The 26513-nt window shown below is 39.0% G+C and overlaps 1 protein-coding gene across 1 annotated transcript; it reads right to left on the reverse strand.

Moving 5' to 3' along the window:
* Positions 1-10505: 10505 nt before the first annotated feature.
* LOC114653115 (jerky protein homolog-like) lies at positions 10506-11591 on the reverse strand. The gene has a single exon (XM_028803285.1). The coding sequence runs from the start codon at positions 11589-11591 to the stop codon at positions 10506-10508; it is 1086 nt and encodes a 361-aa protein (XP_028659118.1).
* Positions 11592-26513: the final 14922 nt, after the last annotated feature.

Below are 26513 nucleotides of genomic sequence, written 5' to 3' on the forward strand. Positions count from 1 at the left end.
CTTTGGACTGTGGGAGGAAACCGGAGCGCCCAGAAAAAACCCACGTAGACACGGGGAGAACATGCAAACTCCACGCAGGGAGGACCCGGGAAGCGAACCCAGGTCCCCCAACTGCGAGGCAGCAGCGCTACCCACTGTGCCACCATGCCGCCTGTAACAATTCAGGATATTTTAATTTTAATAAGGGTGGATTGGAAGTATTGTGATTAGTAATGCTGTCACACAGGTCCCACATATTGGGTTTTAAACACACTGACCCATTCACTATTTTGTATATGTGTAGTTTATATATTTTCTTGTGGTTTTCTCCAAGCTCTCCAGTTTTCTTCCTCCATCCCATTGAGTGTGAATGATAAATTAATTGGTGATGCTGAATAATTACATGCATGAGAATGCCCTGAAAAGGGCAGGAGTCCTGTCTAGGGTTGGTTGCTGCTTTGTACCTGTTTGCTGCCTGGATTGGGTGTGATATTAAATTGGAACAAGAAAGCTGAAAATAAATAAATGGATTGGTGAATTTAACAATATGTGTAAATGATAGGCACTGAAATCACTTTATTTTTTTATAATAAAGAATGTTTTGATGTGGGATACAGGGAAAACATTATCATGTTGTGTCTATCTCCTGGTGGTTGTCCTAAACACAAACTGTTCAGCCATTCTAACGTTATTTTTTCCAGGTTAAGTGTAATATTTTGTGTGAGTTACAGCGCTTTAACAAAAAGTTGATCAGTACCACTGGCGGTTCACAGCCGAAATTCTTATCAGATAAAGGGGATTGTCAGAGAAGGACTGGAACAGAAAATTTCTCTATATGCAGATGATATGGTCTTATATATATATTAGACCCAGAAAACACTGTCCCTGCTGTTTTAACAGCACTAACAGAATTTCAAAAGATATCTGGTCTTAGAATTAATCTGAATAAAAGTATACTCTTTCCAGTGAATTCACAAGCATATAATATTAGATTAGACACCCTACCTTTTACCATAGCAGATCAGTTTAAATACCTAGGGGTAAATATCACAAGTAAACATAAAGCTCTTTATCAACAAAATTTTGGCGTCTGTATGGAAAAAATTAAGCAAGACTTGCATAGATGGTCAACCCTTCATCTCACTCTAGCCGGAAGAATTAACATTGTTCAGATGAATATCCTTCCTAAACTTCTCTTTTTATTTCAAAACATTCCAATATATATCAATAAATCGTTTTTTAAACAGTTAGATTCAATAATATCCTCATTCATTTGGAACTCAAAACACCCACGTATCCGAAGAGCGACCCTACAAAGACCTCAGGCAGAAGGTGGCATGGCTTTACCTAATTTTCAGTTTTATTACTGGGCAGCAAACATACAAGCCATAAAAACCTGGACACAAATAAATGAACATACACAGGCTTGGTCCACAATAGAAGTAAAATCCTGTAGTACTTCTTTATATTCCCTGCTCTGCTCTCCATTAAATGAAAGTTATCGCAAATATACTAATAACCCAATTGTGCTTTACTCACTCAGAATCCATCCATCCATCCATTGTCTCCCGCTTATCCGAGGTCGGGTCGCAGGGGCAGCAGCTTGAGCAGAGATGCCCAGACTTCCCTCTCCCCGGCCACTTCTTCTAGCTCTTCCGGGAGAACCCCAAGGCGTTCCCAGGCCAGTCGAGAGACATAGTCCCTCCAACGTGTCCTGGGTCTTCCCCAGGGCCTCCTCCCGGTTAGACGTGCCCGGAACACCTCACCAGGGAGGCGTCCAGGAGGCATCCTGATCAGATGCCCGAGCCACCTCATCTGACTCCTCTCGATGCGGAGGAGCAGTGGCTCTACTCTGAGCTCCTCCTGGCTGACCGAGCTTCTCACCCTGTCTTTAAGGGAAAGCCCAGACACCCTGCGGAGGAAACTCATTTCAGCCGCTTGTATTCACGGTCTCGTTCTTTCGGTCACTACCCATAGCTCATGACCATAGGTGAGGGTAGGAACATAGATCGACTGGTAAATTGAGAGCTTCGCCTTGCAGCTCAGCTCCTTTTTCACCACGACAGACCGATGCAACGCCCGCATTACTACGGATGCCGCACCGATCCGCCTGTCGATCTCACGCTCCATTCTTCCCTCACTCGTGAACAAGACCCCGAGATACTTGAACTCCTCCACTTGGGGCAGGATCTCGCTACCAACCCTGAGAGGGCACTCCACCCTTTTCCGGCTGAGGACCATGGTCTCGGATTTGGAGGTGCTGATTCTCATCCCAGCCACTTCACACTCGGCTACGAACCGATCCAGAGAGAGCTGAAGATCACAGCCTGATGAAGCAAACAGGACAACATCATCTGCAAAAAGCAGTGACCCAATCCTGAGCCCACCAAACCGGACCCCCTCAACACCCTGGCTGCACCTAGAAATTCTGACCATAAAAGTTATGAACAGAATCGGTGACAAAGGGCAGCCCTGGCGGAGTCCAACTCTCACTGGAAACGGGTTCGACTTACTGCCGGCAATGCGGACCAGGCTCTGGCAACGATCGTACAGGGACCGAACAGCCCTTATCAAGGGGGCCGGTACCCCATACTCTCGGAGTACCCCCCACAGGATTCCCCGAGGGACACGGTCGAATGCCTTTTCCAAGTCCACAAAACACATGTAGACTGGTTGGGCAAACTCCCATGCACCCTCCAGGACCCTGCTAAGGGTATAGAGCTGGTCCACTGTTCCGCGACCAGGACAAAAACCACACTGTTCCTCCTGAATCCGAGGCTCGACTACCCGACGGACCCTCCTCTCCAGGCTGAGGAGTGTGATCCCTCTGTAGTTGGAACACACCCTCCGATCCCCCTTCTTAAAGAGGGGGACCACCACCCCGGTCTGCCAATCCAGAGGCACTATTCCTGATGTCCATGCGATGTTGCAGAGGCGTGTCAACCAAGACAGTCCTACAACATCCAGAGCCTTGAAGAACTCCGGGCGTATCTCATCCACCCCCGGGGCCCTGCCACCAAGGAGTTTTTTGACCACCTCGGTGACCTCAGTCCCAGAGATGGGGGAGCCCACCTCTGAGTCCCCAGGCTCTGCTTCCTCATTGGAAGGCATGTTAATGGGATTGAGGAGGTCTTCGAAGTACTCCCCCCACCGACCCACAACGTCCCGAGTCGAGGTCAGCAGCGCACCATCCCCACCATATACAGTGTTGACACTGCACTGCTTCCCCTTCCTGAGACGCCGGATGGTGGACCAGAATCTCCTCGAAGCCGTCCGAAAGTCGTTCTCCATGGCCTCCCCAAACTCCTCCCACGCCCGAGTTTTTGCCTCAGCAACCACCAAAACCGCATTCCGCTTGGCCTGCCGGTACCTATCAGCTGCCTCCAGGGTCCCACAGCTTGACGGCATCCTTCGCCGCCGGTGTCCACCAACGGGTTCGGGGATTGCCGCCACGACAGGCACCGACCACCTTACGGCCACAGCTCCGGTCAGCTGCCTCAACAATAGAGGCACAGAACATGGCCCATTCGGACTCAATGTCCCCCACCTCCCTCGGGATGTGGTCGAAGTTCTGCCGGAGGTGGGAGTTGAAGCTACTTCTGACAGGGGGCTCTGCCAGATGTTCCCAGCAGACCCTCACAACACATTTGGGCCTACCACGCCTGACCGGCATCCTCCCCCACCATCGAAGCCAACTCACCACCAGGTGGTGATCAGTTGACAGCTCCGCCCCTCTCTTCACCCGAGTGTCCAAGACATGTGGCCGCAAGTCCGACGACACGACCACAAAGTCGATCATCGAACTGAGGCCTAGGGTGTCCTGGTGCCAAGTGCACATATGAACACCCCTATGCTTGAACATGGTGTTCGTTATGGACAATCCGTGACGAGCACAGAAGTCCAATAACAAAACACCGCTCGGGTTCAGATCGGGGGGGCCATTCCTCCCAATCACGCCCTTCCAGGTCTCACTGTCATTGCCCACGTGAGCATTGAAGTCTCCCAGCAGAACGAGGGAATCCCCAGAAGGTATGCCCTCTAGCACCCCCTCCAAGGACTCCAAAAAGGGTGGGTACTCCGAACTGCTGTTCGATGCATACGCACAAACAACAGTTAGGACCCGTCCCCCCACCCGAAGGCTCCAAGTCGGGTGGCAATAAGTATACCCACACCCGCTCGGCGCCTCTCACCGGGGGCAACTCCAGAGTGGTACAGAGTCCAGCCCCTCTCAAGGAGGTTGGTTCCAGAGTCCAAGCTGTGCGTCGAGGTGAGTCCGACTATATCTAGCCGGAACCTCTCAGCTTCGCGCACTAGCTCAGGCTCCTTCCCCTTCAGAGAGGTGACATTCCACGTCCCAAGAGCCAGCTTTTGTAGCCGAGGATCGGACCGCCAAGGTCCCCGCCTTCGGCCACCACCCAACTCACACTGCACCCGACCTCCTTGGCCCCTCCCATAGGTGGTGAGCCCATGGGAAGGGGGACCCACGTTGCCTCTTCGGGCTGTGCCCGGCCAAGCCCCATGGGTGCAGGCCCGGCCACCAGGCGCTCGCCATCGAGCCCCACCTCCAGGCCTGGCTCCAGAGTGGGGCCCCGGTGACCCGCGTCCGGGCGAGGGAAAACGCCGTCCAAAATTGTTTTCCATCATAGGAGGTTTGTTTTAACCGCTCTTTGTCTCATCCCTCACCTAGGACCAGTTTGCCTTGGGTGTCCCTACCAGGGGCATAAAGCCCCGGACAACAGAGCTCCTAGGATCATTGGGACACGCAAACCCCTCCACCACGATAAGGTGGCGATTAAAGGATATGGAACCAAAATATGGAACCAAATTAGAAAGCATTTTAAGATGGAAAATCTTTTATCAGTGGCACCTCTGCAAGAGAACCACCTCTTTCAACCTTCGCAAGTATATCCAGTTTTTAATACCTGGAAAAGTTTTGGGATTAAAATGCTCAGAGATCTTTATATAGACAACATATTTACATCTTTTGAACAATTACGTTCAAAATTCAACCTCCCGGCTACACATTTCTTTTACTATCTTCAAATTAGAAATTTTGTTAAACAGAAATTGCCCGATTTCCCCCACCTTGCACCCTCCACAATGCTGGAAAAAATACTGCTCAATTTCGAGGAAACAAACACTATTTCCGCAATATATAAAATCTTATTAGAGTCCCTACCTTTCAAAGATCCAAGAGGACATTGGGAAGAAGATCTCTTAATCAATATATCAGAAAAGGAGTGGAAGGTAGCAAAGCAGAGAATTCACTCAAGTTCTATATGCGCAAAGCATAGAATTATTCAACTAAAAATTATATATTGAGCCCATCTGTCTCACTTAAAACTGTCCAAAATGTTTCCAGGGCAGGATCCAACCTGCGAACGCTGCAACCAAGCTCCTGCCTCACTGGGTCACATGTTTTGGGCCTGCATCAAACTAACATCATTTTGGACAAAAATTTTTAAGTGCCTCTCAGACAGCCTTGGTATCACAATCCCTCCTAACCCATTAACAGCTGTGTTCGGTGTTCTTCCAGATGGACTTGAATTGGAGAAGGACAAGCAAACGGTGATTGCATTCACTACACTTTTGGCACGCAGACTTATTTTATTAAATTGGAAGAATCCTAATTCTCCTCTTATAAGTCAGTGGGAAACCGATGTTTTATATTATTTGAAATTGGAAAAAATCAAATTTTCATTTAGAGGATCTGTACAAAATTTTTTCAAAACATGGCAGGATTTAATCAATATTATTTTAGAATAAGAGAAATAACTATTACCGCATTTAACTCCCTTCTCCATCTCTTATTTACATAGATATTTACTTCTCCCTTTCTTTTGTTTAATGTTGCCTTATTAAAAAGCCTTAAGCAATTTTCCTTTAGCTAAGCTCTCCTTCTCAGGCGTGGGGTTTGATTAGTCTTCAAATTTGTTGGGTTATAAATTGGTCTGTTTGTATGGAATGATTACAATGAAAATTAATAAAATAAAAATATAAAAAAAAAAAAAAGTTGATCAGTTACAGCCTAGGCAATAAATTTCTTTCTATGTCAGTTTTATTTCTTCTCAGGTTTAAAAAAGTTAAATGATATACTGTAAATCTGTATTATAATAAACAATCCAGGAACACACAACATTTATAAAAGCTATTATCTCATTAACAGTTATTCATTCTTGGAATGACCTTGTTTAGCCTTAGGGCTTCCAAGCCTGGGTAACACAGCAGATGAAAACTCCAAACTATGTCATTGTTTAGTGCCTTGTAGCTTTCAGCTCACACTCATGATTGTTAAAGAGCAGACTTAGCATTTGCTGCAAAATCGACCATGTGTCAGATAGTGACTCATTTTCTTTCAAGATGACTTATTTGTTTTCTGGGATGTTGTTTATGTTGCTACACAAAAATGAGGACAATATGGCATAATCTTAGTGATACTTTAGTTTCTATGATTCAATATTATTAATCATGTGTAGAAATTAAAAAAATAATGGATGGATTTAAATTTGACTTTAGATTGTATTTATACATACTGTATATTCTAAAGAATATACAGGGCACAATATACTGAGGATTGAGTATTGACTAGTAATCAATCTATCCCTAGCATGTTTCTAATATTACATATCTCTATTTAAAAATGTAATAGTTCAGTTTCCAAATTAGTTATTGGTGATTTTGTATTAAATTCTAACAGGCTGGTAAATTTCAAATTGAATCATACTATTGCATTTATGTGTCTATTCATCTGAGCCCATTTGGGCTAATACATGGTCCCAGGTTGCCAGACCCTATCTCAGTGGCATCAAGTGCAAGGCAGCAACCGGCTCATAAATGGGATGTCAATCAATCACTAAGGACATTCCTGCAAACACCAATACTTACATTTCCCTGTATAACACACAGACAAGAGTAAAAGTAACATATATATTTTTAGGTTGTAGGAGGAAACCACCGTATGTGGAGATAAGCCAAGAGAACATGACAAGAACATGTAAACTCCGTAAAAAACTTTTTTTTTCTTTTCATTTTTTTTCAGGGAATTAATACTAATGATTTAGAGGTGGCTGGGATTCTGATTCATGGACGTCTCTTTTGATCATTTTTGTTTCTTTGATTTATGTTGTTTATGTGCATTATTTTTTGTTTTTGATTTTGTTAATGTATGTAAGCTGCCCGTGTTATATTCCATGTTTTGTCAGTGGTCCCCCAAAAGGCAGGGCCACTTGCCAGTCACTGCCAAATATAAATCCGGAGAGTCTCCCAGAGTTCCTGGTGGTTCGTTGTGAATGCTCTCTGGAGTGGTACATTCTTTTGTTTCTTTCTTGCTGAATTTGAAAAATAAAAGCAGTCACAAGAAACACACAAGGAACCTGCTTCCTGTTTTACAGATTTATATTTTTACAGGGTCATTAGTGTCACATGTGCATAGAGTACAGTGAAATTCTTAATTGTATGCAATAATCAACATGCAACACATCTCCACTGTCTGGTGCCATGATTAGTGAATCTTCTAAGTCATGTATTTTATAATAAAAATTCAATTTTTAAAGATGTGAAGACAGGACACAACCTAACCTAAAACAATGTTTAAATACAGAGGGTGTGTTATAGTAAATTTTAAAAAAATGTTTACATGAAGAAAAGTCCAAATTAATTGTTAACACAGTGCTGCTACCATAAAGATCCAAGAGACTGAATTAGTTTCTGGTCTGTCCTGGTTGCTGTATATGTGAAGTATACACATTTCCTCTGAGCACTCTCATTTCTTAACATGCCTAAAAATGCATGTTTGGATTATTGGTGACACCATGTCAGTCCAGTATGAGTATGCTTATTGATGCCACTGGTGCCCCATGCATACTCTGGATTATGTCTTGTGAGCAATGCTGAAAAGATAAGTCTGTTATTCTGTGACTCTGTGTTGAACTACAGGTAAAATGAATCATAATAATTAACAGTTTAATTTGTCCACATTAAACAGTTTAGTTTAAGAAGAAACATTCATGTCAAGTTCTACAAAGAGAGCAGTGCATGACACTGTGACCAAGCATAGCTGGGGTTAGACCCGATGGCTTGTAAAAAAACACTTAAAAGCTGAAATATTTAGTTTAGGGTGTTGGTTATTTAGACCATTAGTGGAGAGCTAGACGGCTGATAGGAAATGTTTAAGACATTTTTTGCATACTTTTTTCCCTTTGTTTTGATTGCTCAGTTTTGATTCACCTAGACACAAATTCAATAAAAACATCTGTTACAGAGGAAAAAAATACATACTGCTTGATTACGTCAATATGTCTGTTTAGTAACACTGAAAAAGTGAAGTCGTTTCCTTTCTATTTTTGGAGATTACAGTATGTTTCAGTGATTTGTCATTTTGCAACTCTTACTGTCTGAGGTTATTTGAAGTGTAATTTCTGCGCTTTATTTGTCATTTATTAGTCTGCTCATAACCACATTATAGTCTGCCATTAGTTGTTAAAGAATCTGAGATATTAACACTGATTACAAAGATTTCATTCTTTGATCTGATTTAAGGTGGCTGGGAGGAAACACTCACATACTAATACTTGTTCATTGTACATAATAGTGTATTTGAATTGGCTTTTACTTTATATTTATTTAGGACTCTTAAAACTCTTTAAAAATATTTGCTTTTAGACAAAAATATGTTCTTACACCATTAAATTTAAAAAAAAAAAACATCAATAATAGCTTTACTGATTTAAGAATAACATTAAACTGTTATATTAAAAAGTAGATAATTCAACATCATCATCAAAGTATAATTTTTAAAGGAGTTATGATCTTTGAGGTGACACAAAGCTAAACACAAACTAAAATAAATTATGTTTCCATGACAACAGTAATGTTTACACAATCCCACAATTCACACAACCCAATTTCAACCCCACGTGTATATCCTTTAGCCAAACATGCTTTGCCTTCGTTCAGGTTGCTCAAATAGACTGAATATGGCATTTTAGGTTGCTACTCTTCAAGAATGAACCAACGCTTATATTGCTGGGCAGAACCCACTGCCAGAAACTTTTAAAAAAATGCATTTCTGTAAGCATGCATTAGCAATTTCACTGAGCTACAGAGGAAACACATTAGAAGAAGAGTAGTGGGTGACAATCATCCCAAGTTAGTGCAAAATTTTTAAAAACAAGACGTTCAAGTCATAATATAATGTGACACAATGGTGTTCGATATATTTAAAAAAACAATTTTCTAGTTCTAACATTTTAATTGTTGTGATTCTGTATATTATCATTTAGACTTTTTTTTAAAAGGCTAAAATGACTACAAGAAAATCTTCTGGCAGGTACAGAACATGTAGCGAATACCAGAGGAATGGGAAAGAAACATAAAATTGTACCAATATATAAAATGAGGGCTCAATGAACTGTGATAATTACAGAGGAAAAGGTTTATCATCAGTGGTATTAAAATTATATTCAAGGATAATAGAAAAAAGATTGAGATCAGCAATAGAGAATACAATGTAAGAAGAACAAGTGACACACAGACCAGGAAGGCAAACACAAAATCACACTTTCACCACAAAACAATAATTGAGAAAAGATCAGATAGAAAATATAGCCGTACATGTGTGGTTTCTTGATTTAAAAGCAGAATGGAAAGCATTTGATGCAATGGAAATGCCAGAAAACGAAAATTGATTGTTAAAAGTATTAATCAGAAATGTATAGGAAAGGTACGATTAAATGAACATTAGAACAATGGAACATATATATAAAGGGGTATTAAACAAGGAAATAGCCTAATTACTAATATTTTTGTGATACAGTATACCATATATGGCTTATATAATTAACTTGGGCAAGAAGGAAATTAGTAATACTGGCTTGGGATACTTTAAATTAAAACTAGTATTGACCCAGGTTCCAATATATGCTGACACCATTACATTAATTGAAATAAGTGAGAAACAGTTGCAAAGTACAGTGTAGGGCCATTAAACCGCGGTGGTTGGGGTCCAAACTGCTTAACCGCGGCTTAGGTAGTCCGCGGCTTAAATATTTTTTGATAATACATAAATTACAATAAATAATTAAAAAATAAATGTTTTTGATCACAATCCTTTCTCACGTGTTGATCCGAGAGTCACCATTTTGAAAGTAGCGCCGTAGTCTCACGATCGCGATATTGCGTGCTGAATATTAAATCGTGATTAACGGTCTTGAAATTAATAATAAATTATTATTTAAGAATAACAAAACATATCAAATACATTTAAAACATTTTATTTCACATCTTTTCATAAAAATTACTAAATATTTATTCGTAACATTGCATGGCACAATACAATATTAAAATAGTAATTATTTGACATATAAATGAAATCACACACAAGCACTTTTATTACCATCACACATTAATACATTAACAATGTTATAAACATTTTAATAAAATTTTAATTTTTTTTAATTTCCATTATAAAATTAAACATACAGTAATATAATAGTTGTTATTACACAATAACAAGTTACAAACAGTCTTTATTTTTTAGTAAAATATGAGGTGATGTCAGCTTGCTTCTTGTTCCTAGAAGCTCTCATCTTGGCATCTCTTATGAGAGACTTCAGCTGTAGTGTCTTTACTTTATCTCCCACACGCTCGTAGTACTCTAAGGCCACTTCAAGTCCTTTAACTGCATCATCAGCGGTTCTAGTTGGAGGTACTGGGACAGGATCTTCTTCTTCTTCTTCATCTTCATTGTGGTTTTCTTCAGCTAAAATGGAGGATGCTATTGGGACGTCATCATCTATGGTGGACCATGCTGCAAGGATTTCTTGTACTGGTATACTTGAGTGGACAGCCGAGATCAACTTCTGTTCTGCCTCCCGTACTTCTTCTGGACTGAAACCTAGGAAGTCTTCATCTTCGTCTTCTTCAACAGTAGTGGGGTTCTCTGTGATGGGACCTCCAAGGGCTTTAGTCCAACAATTTTGAATTGTTTCAGGCTTGATTGCTCCCCAGGCTGACTCAGACAAATACAGTGCTTCTTTAATTCTTACAGTCTTCAGGAACATAGGGACACTCTTATCTTCTTCAACCATGGACTTATATATACATGGACTATAATTGGCCTTGAACACAGAAATGATGCCTTGATCTAGGGGCTGAATCTTGGACGTTGTATTCTTTGGAAGGTAATAAACGAAAATCTTGCCATCTCTGGACTTCAACGTCTCTGCAGGGGGGTGGGCTGGACAGTTGTCTAGAAGTAGGCATGCTCGTGGTTCCATTCCCTTGCTTCTAAGGTGCCTACGGACACCAGGGATGAACGTCTGGTGAAACCACTTCTCAAAAATTGCTGCTGTCATCCAGGCATTCTTGCTGTGATCGTAGTCCAGTGGTAATGATGACATGTTGATATTGTGGAAACATCTTGGGGATGCAAAGTTGCCAGTACAAAGAGGTGTTAGCTTGTGATGACCCGTCCAGTTACAGCAAAATAACTTTGTCACCCTGTCTTTGATCTGTTTATAACCTTCGTTGCTGGTCTTGTCTTTCTTCATGGCTAAAGTCCTATCAGGCAGTATTTTGTAGTAAAGGCCCGTTTCATCAGCATTGTAAATCATCTCTTCTGTTAGCTGCTGTTCTTCTATGAATTGTTGAAATTTGGGAATGAACTCTTCTGCTGCTACAGTGTCTGCTGACTTAATCTCGCCATTGATCTTTACTTGTGAAATGCCGTGTCACTGTTTCCACCTTTTCAACCAGCCACTTGAAACTGTAAACTCAGGATCTGCATCGGGACCATGAATTTCCTTGTATAATTTTTCTGCCTGCGCTTGGATGACTGGACCAGAAATAGGGATACCATTGTTTCTAGCCTCACAAAATGCATTAAAAGTTGCTTTGTCTAATTCTGGATCTTTTGCTGTTCTGGCTCTCTTGAGTCTTAAACCACCTTCATCAAGCTCATCAAGAAATGTTCTTAATTTGTTTTCATCTTTGATCCATCCGCGTAGTGTTGACTCAGGTACCCCCAACTCTCTGCTTACTTTAATGCGAGTTTCGCCATTTTGTATTCTTTCGATGACATCCAGTTTTTGCTGAACATCATATGAAGCGTGTTTACATTTATTACTCATGGCGTAAAAATTTTTAAAGCAAATATGATGTGCTCGTTATAGATTCAGAAACTGAAGTGATTTACGTTGGGTTTGTGACTCATATTTATACAATTTCAAGTTTTATCAGATTATCTAATTAAAAATAATACCTTAAATACGAGTCAATTTTTTGCGGATTTACCGCGGATTAACTTTGTAGCATTGTAAGGTGTGAATCGGATACAATGGCGGCCTCCATAACGCTGACACTCAGCGTGGATAAAACAGATTAATATTTGAATTTCATTGTAAGTTACCTTATTGTTTATTGGTAAATAAAAGACTAATCTTCTATAAATACCTCTTTGAAGTTATAAGCCAGCATTTAAATATTTAATCCGCGATAGTGCATAGCATGTCAATCACGGACATTCGAAATGCCAAAATGACAGCTGTCAACACCTGTCTCGAGTGTTTGAGAGGCCATGTTTAGGTCCGTACGATCCATAGTGTCAAAAAATTGGGATCCAAGCTTTTTGCGCGGCTTAAGCGAATTCGCGGATTACTGGCCCGCGGCTTAATGGCCCTACACTGTAAAGTAATAACCAGGAAGAGCAAGCTAGAACTAAAAAGTATGATAAAAAATTCAGAGAAAAGTGAAGTAATGAAAACATTAAGGGAAGTTTAAGAAGAGAAACAGCAAATGTGTATGCAGCGAGATGGGAAACAACAACAAAACATATCAATATTTGAGTACTTGGGACTAATATCAAGTGAAGATGGAAACATATGTGAATAAAACAGAAACACCAAACAAAACTAAAAAAAACTCTCTACAGGGAAAAAAGAATTATACATAAAAGTGAAAATACATCTACATAAAACCATATATGTACTAATAATATCACATGTTGAAATATCTTGAGCAAAACTGGATAAACAAGACCTAAAAAATAAAAACAGTTGAAATTAAGTATTTGAGATAAATGGTAGGTAAAACAAAAAGACACAAGATAAGAACAGGAAACGTAACTACTCATAGAAATCATAGAAATAAAATAGCTACAGTGGTATGGACATATAATAAGAATGAATAAAGCAAAGTATTCCATAAAGGTGAAGGAAACAGACCTGAGAGAAGACCTAGAAGTGTATGGGAAGTAAACATCAAAGACTCAGCCAGAAAGAGCTGACCGTGGAACAACTGAAGATCCTGGCACAGCACAGAATAAAATAAAATCAATGGCCCCAGTACCATAAGCTATAATGTAAGAAGAGGAAGTAAGTAAAAACACCATAAAAACTAGATCTATTATTAAAGAACATCTTAGAAAGTATACAAAAAGGATAAATAGCTTAGCACCACAGGAATATAGGTACCTTCTGGCCTTGGAATCCCATAAGGAAATTAAATATGTGGTGATCTATTCAAAAATAATGCATATTGAACAATCAATATGATGTAAAACACATTTCATTCTTAATACATTTCATTTAAACATACTTCAAATATCTACTATATGATAAAACACTAAATTTTGTGTTTCCACTCCCTCAGAGCAATCTGATTGGTTAGTTTGGCTTTGGTGATGTGACAAAAGAGGAAGTCCAGTTGTTCTGACACAGAAAGAAGAGAAAAGGCGCACGCTAAGAGACTCACCTTCAAAGATAGCAAGTATAAAACCAGATAGGAGGCAGGAATGGCACGTTGAAAATAATGACAAAATCTGAGAAGCAGTCTTTCAGAGAAAACGGTCGAGAAAGGGAGTACCTAATAAGAGACATTCAGACACAGGCGATGAAAGTACATGTAGGGCAAGAGATAGCAAATATTTTTAAATTATTCTATTAACTGTCTTTGATGTACTGTGGCTCGTAATTAAAAATACATGTACTTTGGAAAGTGATTTTCTCTTTTCTTTTGTATTTTACATAATTCCACTTTCGCAGTGGCTGCGCTGCTGCCTCGCAGTTAGGAGACCTGGGTTCGCTTCACGGGTCCTCCCTGCGTGGAGTTTGCATGTTCTCCCCTTGTCTGCGTGGGTTTCCTCCGGGTGCTCCGGTTTCCTCCCACAGTCCAAAGACATGCAGGTTAGGTGGATTGGTGATTCTAAATTGGCCCTAGTGTGTGCTTGGTGTGTGGGTGTGTTTGTGTGTGTCCTGTGGTGGGTTGGCACCCTGCCCAGGATTGGTTCCTGCCTTGTGCCCTGTGTTGGCTGGGATTGGCTCCGGCAGACCCCCGTGACCCTGTGTTCGGATTCAGTAGGTTGGAAAATGGATGGATGGATAATTCCACTTTACCAAAATAATTTACATTTGTGCTTTATTCTATAAAGTTTCAGCAGTATTTCTTCAAGTAATTGTTCATGTAGAATAACATATTCATCTAAACTGTTTAGCCATATCTTACTAAAACTGTAATTATATTTTGTTTTTTTTACTAGCATGTTTTGTCAGTAACATATATTTACTAAAGGTTGAAAGGTCTAATGTGATTTGTCCAGATTTTATCTTTTACATAATTGAAAGTTTACATTTTCAGTAAGGAAACTTTTGATGCCCACTTTTCATTAAATATTCTGAAAATTTATAAAAATGTTAATAAAAACATACAGAGGATAAACATATAGATTTGTAGTTCATAATGACATCGTGCTCATGGCCTGATACACTTTATAAAAATTATGAGTCAAACAGAGCCAGTCTTCCATATCTTGTAACATGGAGCCCACTCCCCAGTAAATATTGACTGGTGTGCTTTTTATGATTATTATCATCATTTTTAACAGATGATACCATCACATTTGCTCCTATCTCTATTTCACTAGATGGGTAATTGGCCACCTCTTGCACATCTAGGGGATCTTATTGTTGTTATTTGCTTAGGCTGCAAATACAGGCTTCCATAGACTTCCCTGGTTCCTCCTTTCAAATCCTCAGCTTGCTCACCGCAGACCTCTACAGTCATGATTAGCACTGATTGCTGAAGTGCACTACAAGGTTAGCAGTTAATAGGCTAATTGATGTAATATGTAATCTTTCAGCAGTTATTCTTTTGGCACCTGCACTCCTTGTTAACTCCTTGCAAATTGCTTTCATCTATTAAACCATGATAGATCACATGCTGTAGATCCACAATGGCCTCGGGGTTTTTTCACCATTTTGATGGAATATCTAAATATAACATGGCCACTGAGCCTCACCCTGCAACCTTGGATCGATTTTGTGATACAACTATTAAATCAATCTCTTAAAAAAAAAAGATTTATTCTGTCCCAAAATCAAGACTAAAGGTATAATAATGCCTTTCTAGAGTTTTTCATTTTCAAAGTGTACTCGTTGTGTACTCTACTCTTTTACTATAGTACACTATACTCTTTTTTGGGTCAAAGGTTGCCTGATTTTGGGTTGTGCGGAGTCGTGATTCACTATTGTATTCAATGGGAAAGGGTCACAATACAGCTTGCAAAGTGCCTGGGCAGTTAAAGCAGCCTACATTGCTCCACTATGACCTGTGGGGGTGATTATCCAAGGTTGAAGGTTAGACTGTCACAGTTAATTCTCCAAAGTAGATCAAGGGGGATGTTTGTTGGTGGCAATTCTGGGTCTCAGAGACATTAAGCGGGGCAAGATTGGGTTGCAGGAAAAAAAAAAAAGTTTAAGAAACACTACTAGGTTTAGAGATGCTTTTTAATTTGTCTTTCTCCTTCTCTCTGGGCCAAGCCCTACTGTCAGCCCAATATATACCTTTTATAGGGTGGAGTTCCTCTTACTGCAGCAGCTGGATATGAACTGCTGGTTCCAGTTCTGGTTATCTTCTTTATCACAATCTTTCTGGTTGCATGGTTGGAAGAGTTTGTCCAAAGTGTTACCTCACCAGACCTTAAGCTGAATGTCTCCTCCGCCCTCCTGAGCATGATCTTCACAGCCTGACTTCTGGGCCTCAGCTGTCAAAAGGAAAGAATACACTTTGAGACATCTAGAGTTCCTCTATAGGGGTGGCATAAGCTGTCCTTGGGCTCCTGCGATGAATGCCTCAGAGAGGTGGAATGAACTGTGACAATACTATGATACTGTATATGGCATTTCTGTTTAAAAAGACCTTGGCTGATCATGTATCCATTTCTGGTATGCAGCATTTCATACCCAGCATTCACTATTTAAATTGCCTTATTAAAACTGAACTGTTTCAGAATTTTACCATTTCAGAATTCATTTATTTAGCTGTGTTAAAAGAAAACATATAAAATATTTTATTTTTTTGCCAAATTAAATTAGGCTGTTCTACCTCTATTCTGTGCGTGATTTTCCATTGATGATTATTATTTATTTTAAGAAGCTGTAATTTCATTAATGACTGTATTTAAGGATATTTCTAAAAGAACAATTTTCACTTCATATGTATTTTGAGACTTTTTGGCCAGCCACTCCTGTTACTGCTTGTAATGAATTTTTTAAACCGGTGTTGTCAATTATTTTTATATGATATGTCTATTTTCAGGGCAGCACGGTGGCGCAGTGGGTAGCGCTGCTGCCTCGCAGTTGGGAGACCTGGGGACCTGGGTTCACTTCCCGGGTCCACCCTGCGATGGAGTTTGCATGTTCTCCCTGTGTCTGAGTGGGTTTCCTCCGGGCGCTCCGGTTTCCTCCCACAGTCCAAAGACATGCTGGTTAGGTGGATTGGCGATTCTAAATTGGCCCTAGTGTGTGCTTGGTGTGTAGGTGTGTTTGTGTATGTCCTGCAGTGGGTTGGCACCCTGCCCGGGATTGGTTCCTGCCCTGTGTTGGCTGGGATTGGCTCCAGCAGACCCCTGTGTTCGGATTCAGCGGGTTGGAAAATGGATGGATGGATGTCTATTCTCAATTCAACTAGAAAATTCATTAACTATGTTGTGACTTGCTTCTTACATTTTAGTTTATTCAATAATAAGAACCACAAATTAGAAGCAATTAGAAAAGGAGGGCCAGACTACAAATTGTTATCTTGAAATAGCTGTGTAAACCCCAATTGACTTTGTAATTTACAATCTGGGTATGATAAAGAGCTAGGACATAAACCATGGAAAATTAACCTCACATATACAATATACTCATTTCTTTTTTATAGTTCTGTATGCCTTATACTTTCAAATGGGGTAAGTTCAAAAGAAAACTGTCAAACCACATTGTTTCCGATACAGATGTACTTTTTAGAATTGAAGTATATGAAATACTTCCTTTGATATTTTTCTCATTGGGCGCTAATTACATACTTCTGGTCCTGTTTATATTGGCAGTCTCTCAAACAATATACAGGCAGATAAAAGAACCCAGCAGCATTAAAACAGCCTATCAATCCCATCTGTCATTTGCCAAGATATTGGCTAAAATATTAATATTTGTGGTTTCGGCTTTCATAAAAATGTGAATGCAAGATAATTTTTAGAAGTCTTCTGAAACCTATAATTGACTGAGATGAAGCAGTGGCTAAATTTTTCCTTATTGTTTGCTTACCTCTCCTATCTAACATTCCTGATTGTTTTTAGGATTCAAAAGTCACCATTCACCAACTACTGAAATTCTACAGGAAACATCTTAGTCGAGCTTTAAGACACAGAGCACTGCTCAACTTATTAGAACTAATGATTTAAGTATGGCAGAAGACTTGTGGAAAATGAGCATAACAATTCAATTACATCTTAATGCTGCATTTGATCTCGCAAATCACAGTATTGTACTGTCCAGAATGGAGAGTATCCTTGGTATTTCTGGTCGTGCTCTCCACTGGTTTAAGCTGAGGAATTTCTGCCTTGAGGACCAGTGCAGCTCTGACCCACAGATATGCAAAACAAGTAATAAGCTTCCATCAGTAATTTATTCAATTTTTTGTTTTGCTTATAAGAAAACTCAACTTTGTCATCTTAAGCAATTATCCATCTTATGTTTACAGTAATTCATTATCTACAGGAATATTGCCTTTTTTATATGTGAAATTATCTTTGTGTTTTTCAGTTTCATGGGACTGGACCAATTGGCTCTGCAGTGTTCTACATTTACTCTTGTGTGTATGTATGTGTGTGTGCGTGTTTGTGTGTGTGTGTGTGCATGCACAATCTGAACTTTCTAGTTTAGAAATATTGATTTAAATTTTGTTTTAATTGTGCATTGACACATCCGGCTCAAGGTTTACCCTGTCAAGGTTATGCAGCACAAGCCAATGAAGCAGAATGAAAAATCCAGTACAATTTACACTGTTAATGACAGCCGCAGTCATATGAAAAAAAAGAAAGCAGTTTACTGTTAGGAATGCATCAAACAGAAGACATTAGGCTGATGGAGCTTATCTGCATCTTGATTTCCACCCACCTCTGAGGAGGACTGCCTGATCTCACTAATTTTGAAAAGACCACTGAAGGAGCCTTATGTATGCTCATTTCACTTTGTAAAAAAATGGTACCACTGTTTCAAAGAAGTGTCCTAGTGTAAAAAAAACAGGTATGTAGAAAATATTTTTTTCAGTTATTTACTAGCCTCTCTTTATCCAGCAAACACCAGACAACAAAATGCTTAACACTTCCTCCGGACAGTTCCAGTTTAGGTTATTCAGTGCCTGTAGTCTCATATTCTGTACATGTTATTGTGAATTGTCCTTTTCCACCTCAAAAAAGAAAAAAGGTGGGAAATGAAACAATAAGAAATTTCATATTTGAAAGTGGGGAAGTCCCCACAATTGCATCGCAATTCTTAATGGGGAACAGATATGCATTGCTGTCTCGATAAAAATACTAAAGCAACTGCTGGTAACAATAGCACTGACTGATAAATACACAGTAAAAAAATTAGACTTTCAAATGTGAAAAACAGCATCATATTGTTATCATTACAACAGATAAAGATGATTATATCATTTTGGTACATTTGTTAAAAAAGCATAAAAATAAGGAAATAAATTGCATATTACTACTGTAAACTTTAAAAATAAAATTACAATATATACAATTATGTAATATAATTTATATACAATGTTAAAATGTTTAGACTTGCTAATAAGAGAGTTTTCAGTTGCAAAACAGCTGTTGATCTTTGATGCAAGTCACTCAGTCTGGGTCTCCATGCCTTAATGTGCAGCCTATTCATATTTTATGCTTTTTTGGCATGGCTGTGTCTTGAATCTGTGTGTTTGTGGTAAAAATAATGTAGACACTGAAACTTCAGAATAAATTGACTGATTCATATGAAATTTTATGGACAATTTACATTCATTATTCTTAAGAGATGATTACATTTGGCTGAATTCCAACCTTTCGGTATCAAGCTTTCAAAGTTCAACTTTTTAAAGCCAAAAAGCAAAATATGCCAAACCACTGCTCAGGATTACAAAACTTCGGCATATGCATTTAGAATTTTCAATGAAAGACATTTGTGAATTTTGAGTTAAGTTCAGAGGTCATGATTTAAACTGTTAAAGTAATACTGTTTAAAGTAATAAAGTATTTTTTTAATCTTTTAATTAATCCGTGTAGTTTGTAGTAATAGGCGAGACAAAATTTTAAGGTCATTTTTTCAATACGGGCAATGGAGAGCCAAAGCTGAACAACAGGAAATAATATTTAAACTTGCAGGAAACAAATCTCAAGTTACTCATTCCACATGTTGGTTATAAAGTCGTTTGCCCTCAGCGTCCAGAACATGTAATGTTTGCTAAGTTTTTGTTAATAAATACTTCCAGATAATCACAAAAGTGAAGCATGTTCAAACAGTATCGAGCTTATGAATTGAAGACACAATTTTTGATCAGTGAATGAGGGGGAGGCTGGTCTTCATTTTTTGCTGGAGTGTCCTTTAAAGTTAAAAATTTTCAAACACAGCAATCACAACAGCTCAACTCTCATTGCAAAGAGCCATTGATTATAGCCTTTGCCTTAATTAAAGTGCTGTGGTAGGTTTGCCTTACTAAAACATGGAAAATAAACCTCAGTGAAATTGCATATTGCACGTATTTTAGTAAATTCACACTTTATACTGTACTCATGTTATAAACACGAAGAATGCCATGAGCTGGCCTCATCAATTCTCTGATGATTCTGCACTAATAGGGCATATTAACAGGGGGGTACGACAGAGTATAGGAGTAATTTGGAAAACTAGGTGCAGAAAAGATTGTTTGCAATTTGACATCAGCAAAACCAAGAAACTGGTTATTGATTTTTGTCAAACTAATGAGCCTCTGTGTCTGGTCACTATTTTGGGAGTGGATGTGGAGGTTGTGCATGGCCACAAGTATTTGTGGGTTCACATCAAAAACAGGCTAAACTGATCTGGTAAAACAGACAAACTATATAAGAAAGGGTAGAGCATGGTCTTTTTTCTTAGGAGACTGTGTTCCTTTACTTTGGATAGTGACATCTTTCCCATCTTCTACAACTCTGTGATGGCCAGTGAGAGTTTCTATACTGTGGTATGCTGAGTCAATGAATCAACAAGCTATTTAAAAGGGCAGGTTCAGTTATGGGACACACTCTTGACTGGCTGGAGGTAGTAGCAGAGGAGAGAATAAAGATAAAACTGATGGCCATTAACAACAACAACAATATTTATTTATATAGCACATTTTCATGCAAATGAAGTAGCTCAAAGTTCTTTATAGAATGAAGAAAGAAAAAAAAGACAAAATAAAAAAATAAAATTAGACAATACTTATTAACAGAATAAAAATAAGGTCGGATGGCCAGGGAAGACAGAAAAAACAAAAAACAAAAAATCTCCAGACGGCTGGAGAAAAACAATAAAATCTGCAGGGGTTCAGATTCCATGAGACCGCCCAGCCCCCTCTAGGCATTCTACCTAACATAAATGACCTCACTCAGTCCCCATGGTTTTCAGGCTTCACATGGAAGAACTTGATGATGGTCATGTCGACATTAAGAAAAATGCTTCACATCCTCTATATGATAAACTAACATTGAATACTTTCCGCAAACAAATAATTCAACATTAGTGTGTCAAGTGAAAGAAGAAGTCATAGCATTTGTATAGTACTTTTCAGGACACTCAGACCACTTTGCATAGAGAGGGGGGAGCCACTTTAGCTACCACACCAATGGGCAGCATCCACCTGTATTATATACAACAGTAGCCATTTTGCACCAGAACACTCACTGCACATTAGTTATTAGGTGGTAAAGGAGTGAGACAGATAGTTATTCAATAAGGGACAGGGGATGATTAGAGAGTCAGAATGACCATGCCTTGATGGGCAATCTAGCCTGGACATTCGGAAACACCTTACGGTTTATGAAGGATGTCCATGGATCTTTTATGACCACAGAGAGTCAGGACTTTGGTTTTACATCTCCTCTGATGGACATCACCACTTTTTACACTACAGTGTCTGTGTCACTGCACTGGGATCAACACACAAACAACAGGATAAGCACCCCCTGCTGGCCTCACCAGCAGTTCTTCTGGCTTTTCCAAGAGGGTCTCCCATCCAAGTACTGGCCAGGCCTAAACATGCTTAGCTTCAGGTGGATTACCTATTCTGAAGTGCAAGTGGTACTGCTGCTGGATAAGAAATGTTACTGTGGCTCCTTTATACCTACAGCAATATGGCTTTATGATGACTCACTGTGACTGTGACAGTGTTTTTTTTATCTTTAGCTAAGTCCAAAGTTCTTTCTTTTTAGTTTTCTTTCCTTTTAGTCATTCTGGCATGTATGTTATTTGTCATAATACTATTTACAGTATTTATGAATCAAGCTTCTATCATAAGATATTCTCTGTTGTTTTCTGTAGTGTATGTACCTTGATCTGTGGAGCTTCATTTCAGCATTTAGGGAAGTGACATCTTCTTGATTTGGAGTGTGGCCTGATAATAGATGGTAGCTAGCGCAATTTTATATTCTTATTCCAGTGTAAGATCTGCTGCACCATTTCACATATTACCACCCCCTGATTCTTGATACCCATGTTTGTGTGGCTTTATTGAATGCAAGAGCTGTAGGCCCACAGCAAATCAGCTTTTCTTTTTTTTTTTTATTAATTTTATTGTAATCATTCCATACAAATAGATCAATTTATACAAAAAAAAGAATTGAAGACAAATCAAACCCCACCCTTGAGAAGGAGAGTATGGCCAAAGGAGAATTGCTTAGGGCTTTTTAATAGGGCAAAAATAAACAAAAGAAAGGAAAATATATATATAGGTAAATAAAAAAAATGGAGAAGGGAAAGAAATGCGGAAATAATTATTTCTTCTTATTCTAAAATATTATTGATTAGATCCTGCCAGGTTTTGAAAAAATTCTGTACAGATCCTCTAACTGAGAATTTGATTTTTTCCAATTTCAAATAATGTAAAACATCGGTTTCCCACGGACTTATCAGAGGAGAGCTAGGATTTTTCCAATTTAATAAAATAAGTCTGCGTGCCAAAAGTGTAGCGAATGCAATCACCATTTGCTTGTCCTTCTTCACTTCAAGTCCGTCTGGAAGAACACCGAACACAGCTATTAATGGGTTTGGAGGAATTATGATATCAAGGCTGTTTGAAAGGCACTTAAAAATTTTGGTCCAAAATGATATTAATTTGGTGCAGGCCCAAAACATGTGACCCAGTGAGGCAGAAGCTTGGTTGCAGTGTTCGCAGGTTGGATCTTGCCCTGGAAACATTTTGGACAGTTTTAAGCGAGACAGATGAGCTCGATATATAATTTTTAGTTGAATAATTCTATGCTTTGCGTATATGGAGCTTGAGTGAATTCTCTGCAATGCTACCTTCCACTCCTTTTCTGATATATTGATTAAGAGATCTTTTTCCCAATGTCCTCTTGGATCTTTGAAAGGAAGGGACTCTAATAAGATTTTATATAATGCGGAAATGGTGTCTAATTCCTCGAAATTGAGCAGTATTTTTTCCAGCATGTTGGAGGGTGCAAGATGAGGAAAATCGGGCAGTTTCTGTTTAACAAAGTTTCTAATTTGAAGATAGTGAAAGAAATGTGTAGCTGGGAGGTTGAATTTGGAACATAATTGTTCAAAGGATGCAAAGATATTGTCTATATAAAGATCTCTGAGCAATTTAATCCCATATCTTTTCCAGGTATTAAAAACTGGATATGTTTGTGAGGGTTGAAAGAGGTGGTTCTCTTGCAGAGGTGCCACAGATAAAAGGTTTCCCATCTTAAAATGCTTTCTAAGTTGGTTCCATATTCTGAATGAGTAAAGCACAATTGGGTTATTAATATATTTGCGATAACTTGCATTTATTGGAGCGCAGAGCAGGGAGTATAAAGAAGTACTACAGGATTTTACTTCTATTGCAGACCAAGCCTGTGTATGTTTTTTGTGTCCAGGTTTTTATGGCTTGTATGTTTGCTGCCCAGTAATAAAACTGAAAATTAGGTTAAGCCATGCCACCTTCTGCCTGAGGTCTTTGTAGGGTCGCTCTTCGGATATGTGAGTGTTAGGAATTCCAAATAAATGAGGTTATAGTTGAATCTAATTGCTTAAAAATGATTTATTGATATATATTGGAATGTTTTGAAATAAAAAAAGAAGTTTAGGAAGGATATTTGTCTTAACAACATTAATTCTTCCGGTTTGAGTGAGATGAAGGGTTGACCATCTATGCAAGTCTTGCTTAATTTTTTCCATACAGACGGCAAAATTTTGTTGATAAAGAGCTTTATGTTTACTTGTGATATTTACCCCTAGGTATTTAAACTGATCTGCTATGGTAAAAGGTAGGGTGTCCAGTCTAATGTTACAGTATATGCTTGTGAATTCACTGGAAAGAGTATACTTTTATTCAGATTAATTCTGAGACCAGATATCTTTTGAAATTCTGTGTGTGCTGTTAAATCTGCAGGCACAGTGTTTTCTGGGTCTGATATATATATAAAACCATATCATCTGCATATAGAGAAATTTTCTGTTCCAGTCCTTCTCTGGTAATTCCCTTTATCTGATAAGAATTTCAACAGTGAGCCGCCAGTGGTTCAATGGCGATTGCAAACAGCAGTGGTGACAAGGGGCATCCTTGTCTGGTGCCACGTTCTAGCTTGAAGTAGTCTGAACAAATGTTGTTAATACAAACTGAAGCTTCTGGATTGGTATACAGTAGTTTGATCCATGCACAAATATTCGGGCCAAACCCAAATTTCTCCAATGCAGTGAAAAGGTAGTTTCATTCAATCGTATCAAATGCTTTTTCTGCGTCTAATTATAGTAAAATCTCTGGGGTGTTTGACTTTGCTGGTGAATATATTACATTAAATAGGCGTCGGAGATTGGAAGATAAGTGTCGGCCTTTAATAAATCCAGTTTGATCCTGTGATATTACCGAGGGCAGCACTTTCTTCATCCTCCTAGCTATGCTTTTTGAGAGTATCTTAACATCATTATTCAGGAGTGAAATTGGTCTGTATGATGCACATTGTAATAAGTCCTTATTTTGTTTAGGAAAGACGGTGATTAATGCTTGACGAAAAGTTTGAGGTAGAATTTGATTGTCTCTAGCTTCTGTAAGTGCTGCCAATAAGAGAGGAGCTAGCTGAGTGGAGAATTTCTTATAGAATTCTACGGGGTAACCATCAGGGCCTGCTGATTTCCCGCTTTGAAGTGACTTTATAGCTTCTAGTAATTCTGATAGGGTCAGAGGTTTATCCAGTTCCTCAGCACTTAAAGCATCTATTTGTGGTGTCTGTAATGTATCCAGAAATGCATTGTGTGTTGTCTTCTTTGAACTCAGTGGAATATAAGGATTTATAATAATCTCTAAATGTGTGCATTATATCTTTATGGTCAATGATTTCTTTGTGAACTTCTTGTTTGTGAATTTGTTGAGCTAAAAACTTATTAGCTTTTTCTCCGTGTTCATAGTAATGATGTCTTGGCTTATAAATAAGTTGTTCAGTTTCTTTAGTTGTCAAGATGTTGAGTTCGGTATGCAGAGCCTGCCTTTTCCTATGAAGAGCTTCACTTGGACGCCTGGCTTGTTCTTCATCTATTCTAGTAATTTCGCTTCTTAGCTCTGACGCTTTCTTCGTTTGTAATTTATTTCTGTGGGAAAGATATGAGATAATCTGTCCTCTTAAGAAGGCCTTTAGTGTTTCCCAGAGTGTTCCTGCAGAAACCTCTGAGGGTGTGCTTGTCTTGTAGGAAGAAGCTGATTTGTTTGGATATAAATTCTGTGCAGTTCTCGTCTGCCAATAGAAGAGGGTTAAGACACCATCTGCGAGGTGAGTGTGAGGGGCTTAATGATTTTAGCTCCAAGACTAGAGGGCATGGTCGGAGATAGCAATTGTGTCATATTTGCACGATTTAATTGTAGGCAAGAAGTTATTATCTATAAAAAAATAATCAATTCTTGAGTAGCTATGATGCACTGGTGAGTAGAACGAATATGTTCTTGAGTTTGGGTTAAGAAACCTCCAGGGGTCTGATAATTTGTGGTCAGTTACAAACTGTGTAATTGTCTTTGCAGTATTAGATGTCGTCCCCCCTGTCACAGGAGTCCTATCTAAGAGTGGATTTAAAACACAATTAAAGTCCCCAGCCATTATAATTTTATGAGTGTTCACGTTGGGAACGGATGCAAATAAATTTTGCATGAATTCCTTATCATCAACATTGGGTGCATAAACATTTATCAAAATCATTTTACTGTTAAATAAGTTGCCCATGACCATCACATATCTCCCTTCAGGGTCCGATACTACACCAGATGCTACAAATGGGACTGTTCTGTGTATGAGAATTCCTGCACCTCTAGTTTTCTTTGTAAAGCTAGAATGGAACATTTGGCCAGTCCAGTCTTTTTGTAGTCTGGACTGATCCTTGCTTAGTAAGTGGGTCTCCTGTAAAAATACTATTTTAGCGTTTAAGCCTGTTAGGTGAGAGCATACTTTCTTTCTCTTTAATTCGTGATTCAGGCCTTTAACATTCCTGCTCACAAAGTTAACTGTCCCATCATGGAGATATTGATTCTGAGTTTTTAATGTCATTTTATAGTCTTAACTGGTAGTGAGGCAGTTTTAATCTTAATTTCAAATTTCCCCACGAGTTATTGCCATATGGCCTATTGTTACGTTGATATTTATAGTTTTAAGGTTTAGAAGAATAGATTAGATATAGCCTGCTCTCCATCTGTCCCCCCTTTATCCCCCCGCCCCCCCATTTTGCCTCCCTGCATGAGGCTAAATCCCACTTCGCAATGTCCCAGTCCTCTAACATACTAAGAGATGGAGCACGTCCAAAACAAAACAAGCCCGCCGCACGGAGTGGCTTTTGAGAATTAAAACAAAGTAGAGATATCTATTGCAGCTAAAGTCTAAATACTATCTGCCAAAAATATAATCATTAACAGTCTTTAAGCTTAAAATAATCTTCAGCAATTTTAAGATATTAAGATAATAAAATAATGAACCCTGGGAATGATTTTAAAAAAAGTGGTCTAGGATAAAC

Source organism: Erpetoichthys calabaricus, chromosome 6 (genome assembly GCF_900747795.2).
Source record: "Erpetoichthys calabaricus chromosome 6, fErpCal1.3, whole genome shotgun sequence".
Taxonomy (NCBI): domain Eukaryota; kingdom Metazoa; phylum Chordata; class Cladistia; order Polypteriformes; family Polypteridae; genus Erpetoichthys; species Erpetoichthys calabaricus.

Bases quoted from the DNA above. Each gene is read 5' to 3' on its own strand.
- LOC114653115 (XM_028803285.1), bottom strand. From the start codon at position 11,591: ATGATTTACAATGCTGATGAAACGGGCCTTTACTACAAAATACTGCCT.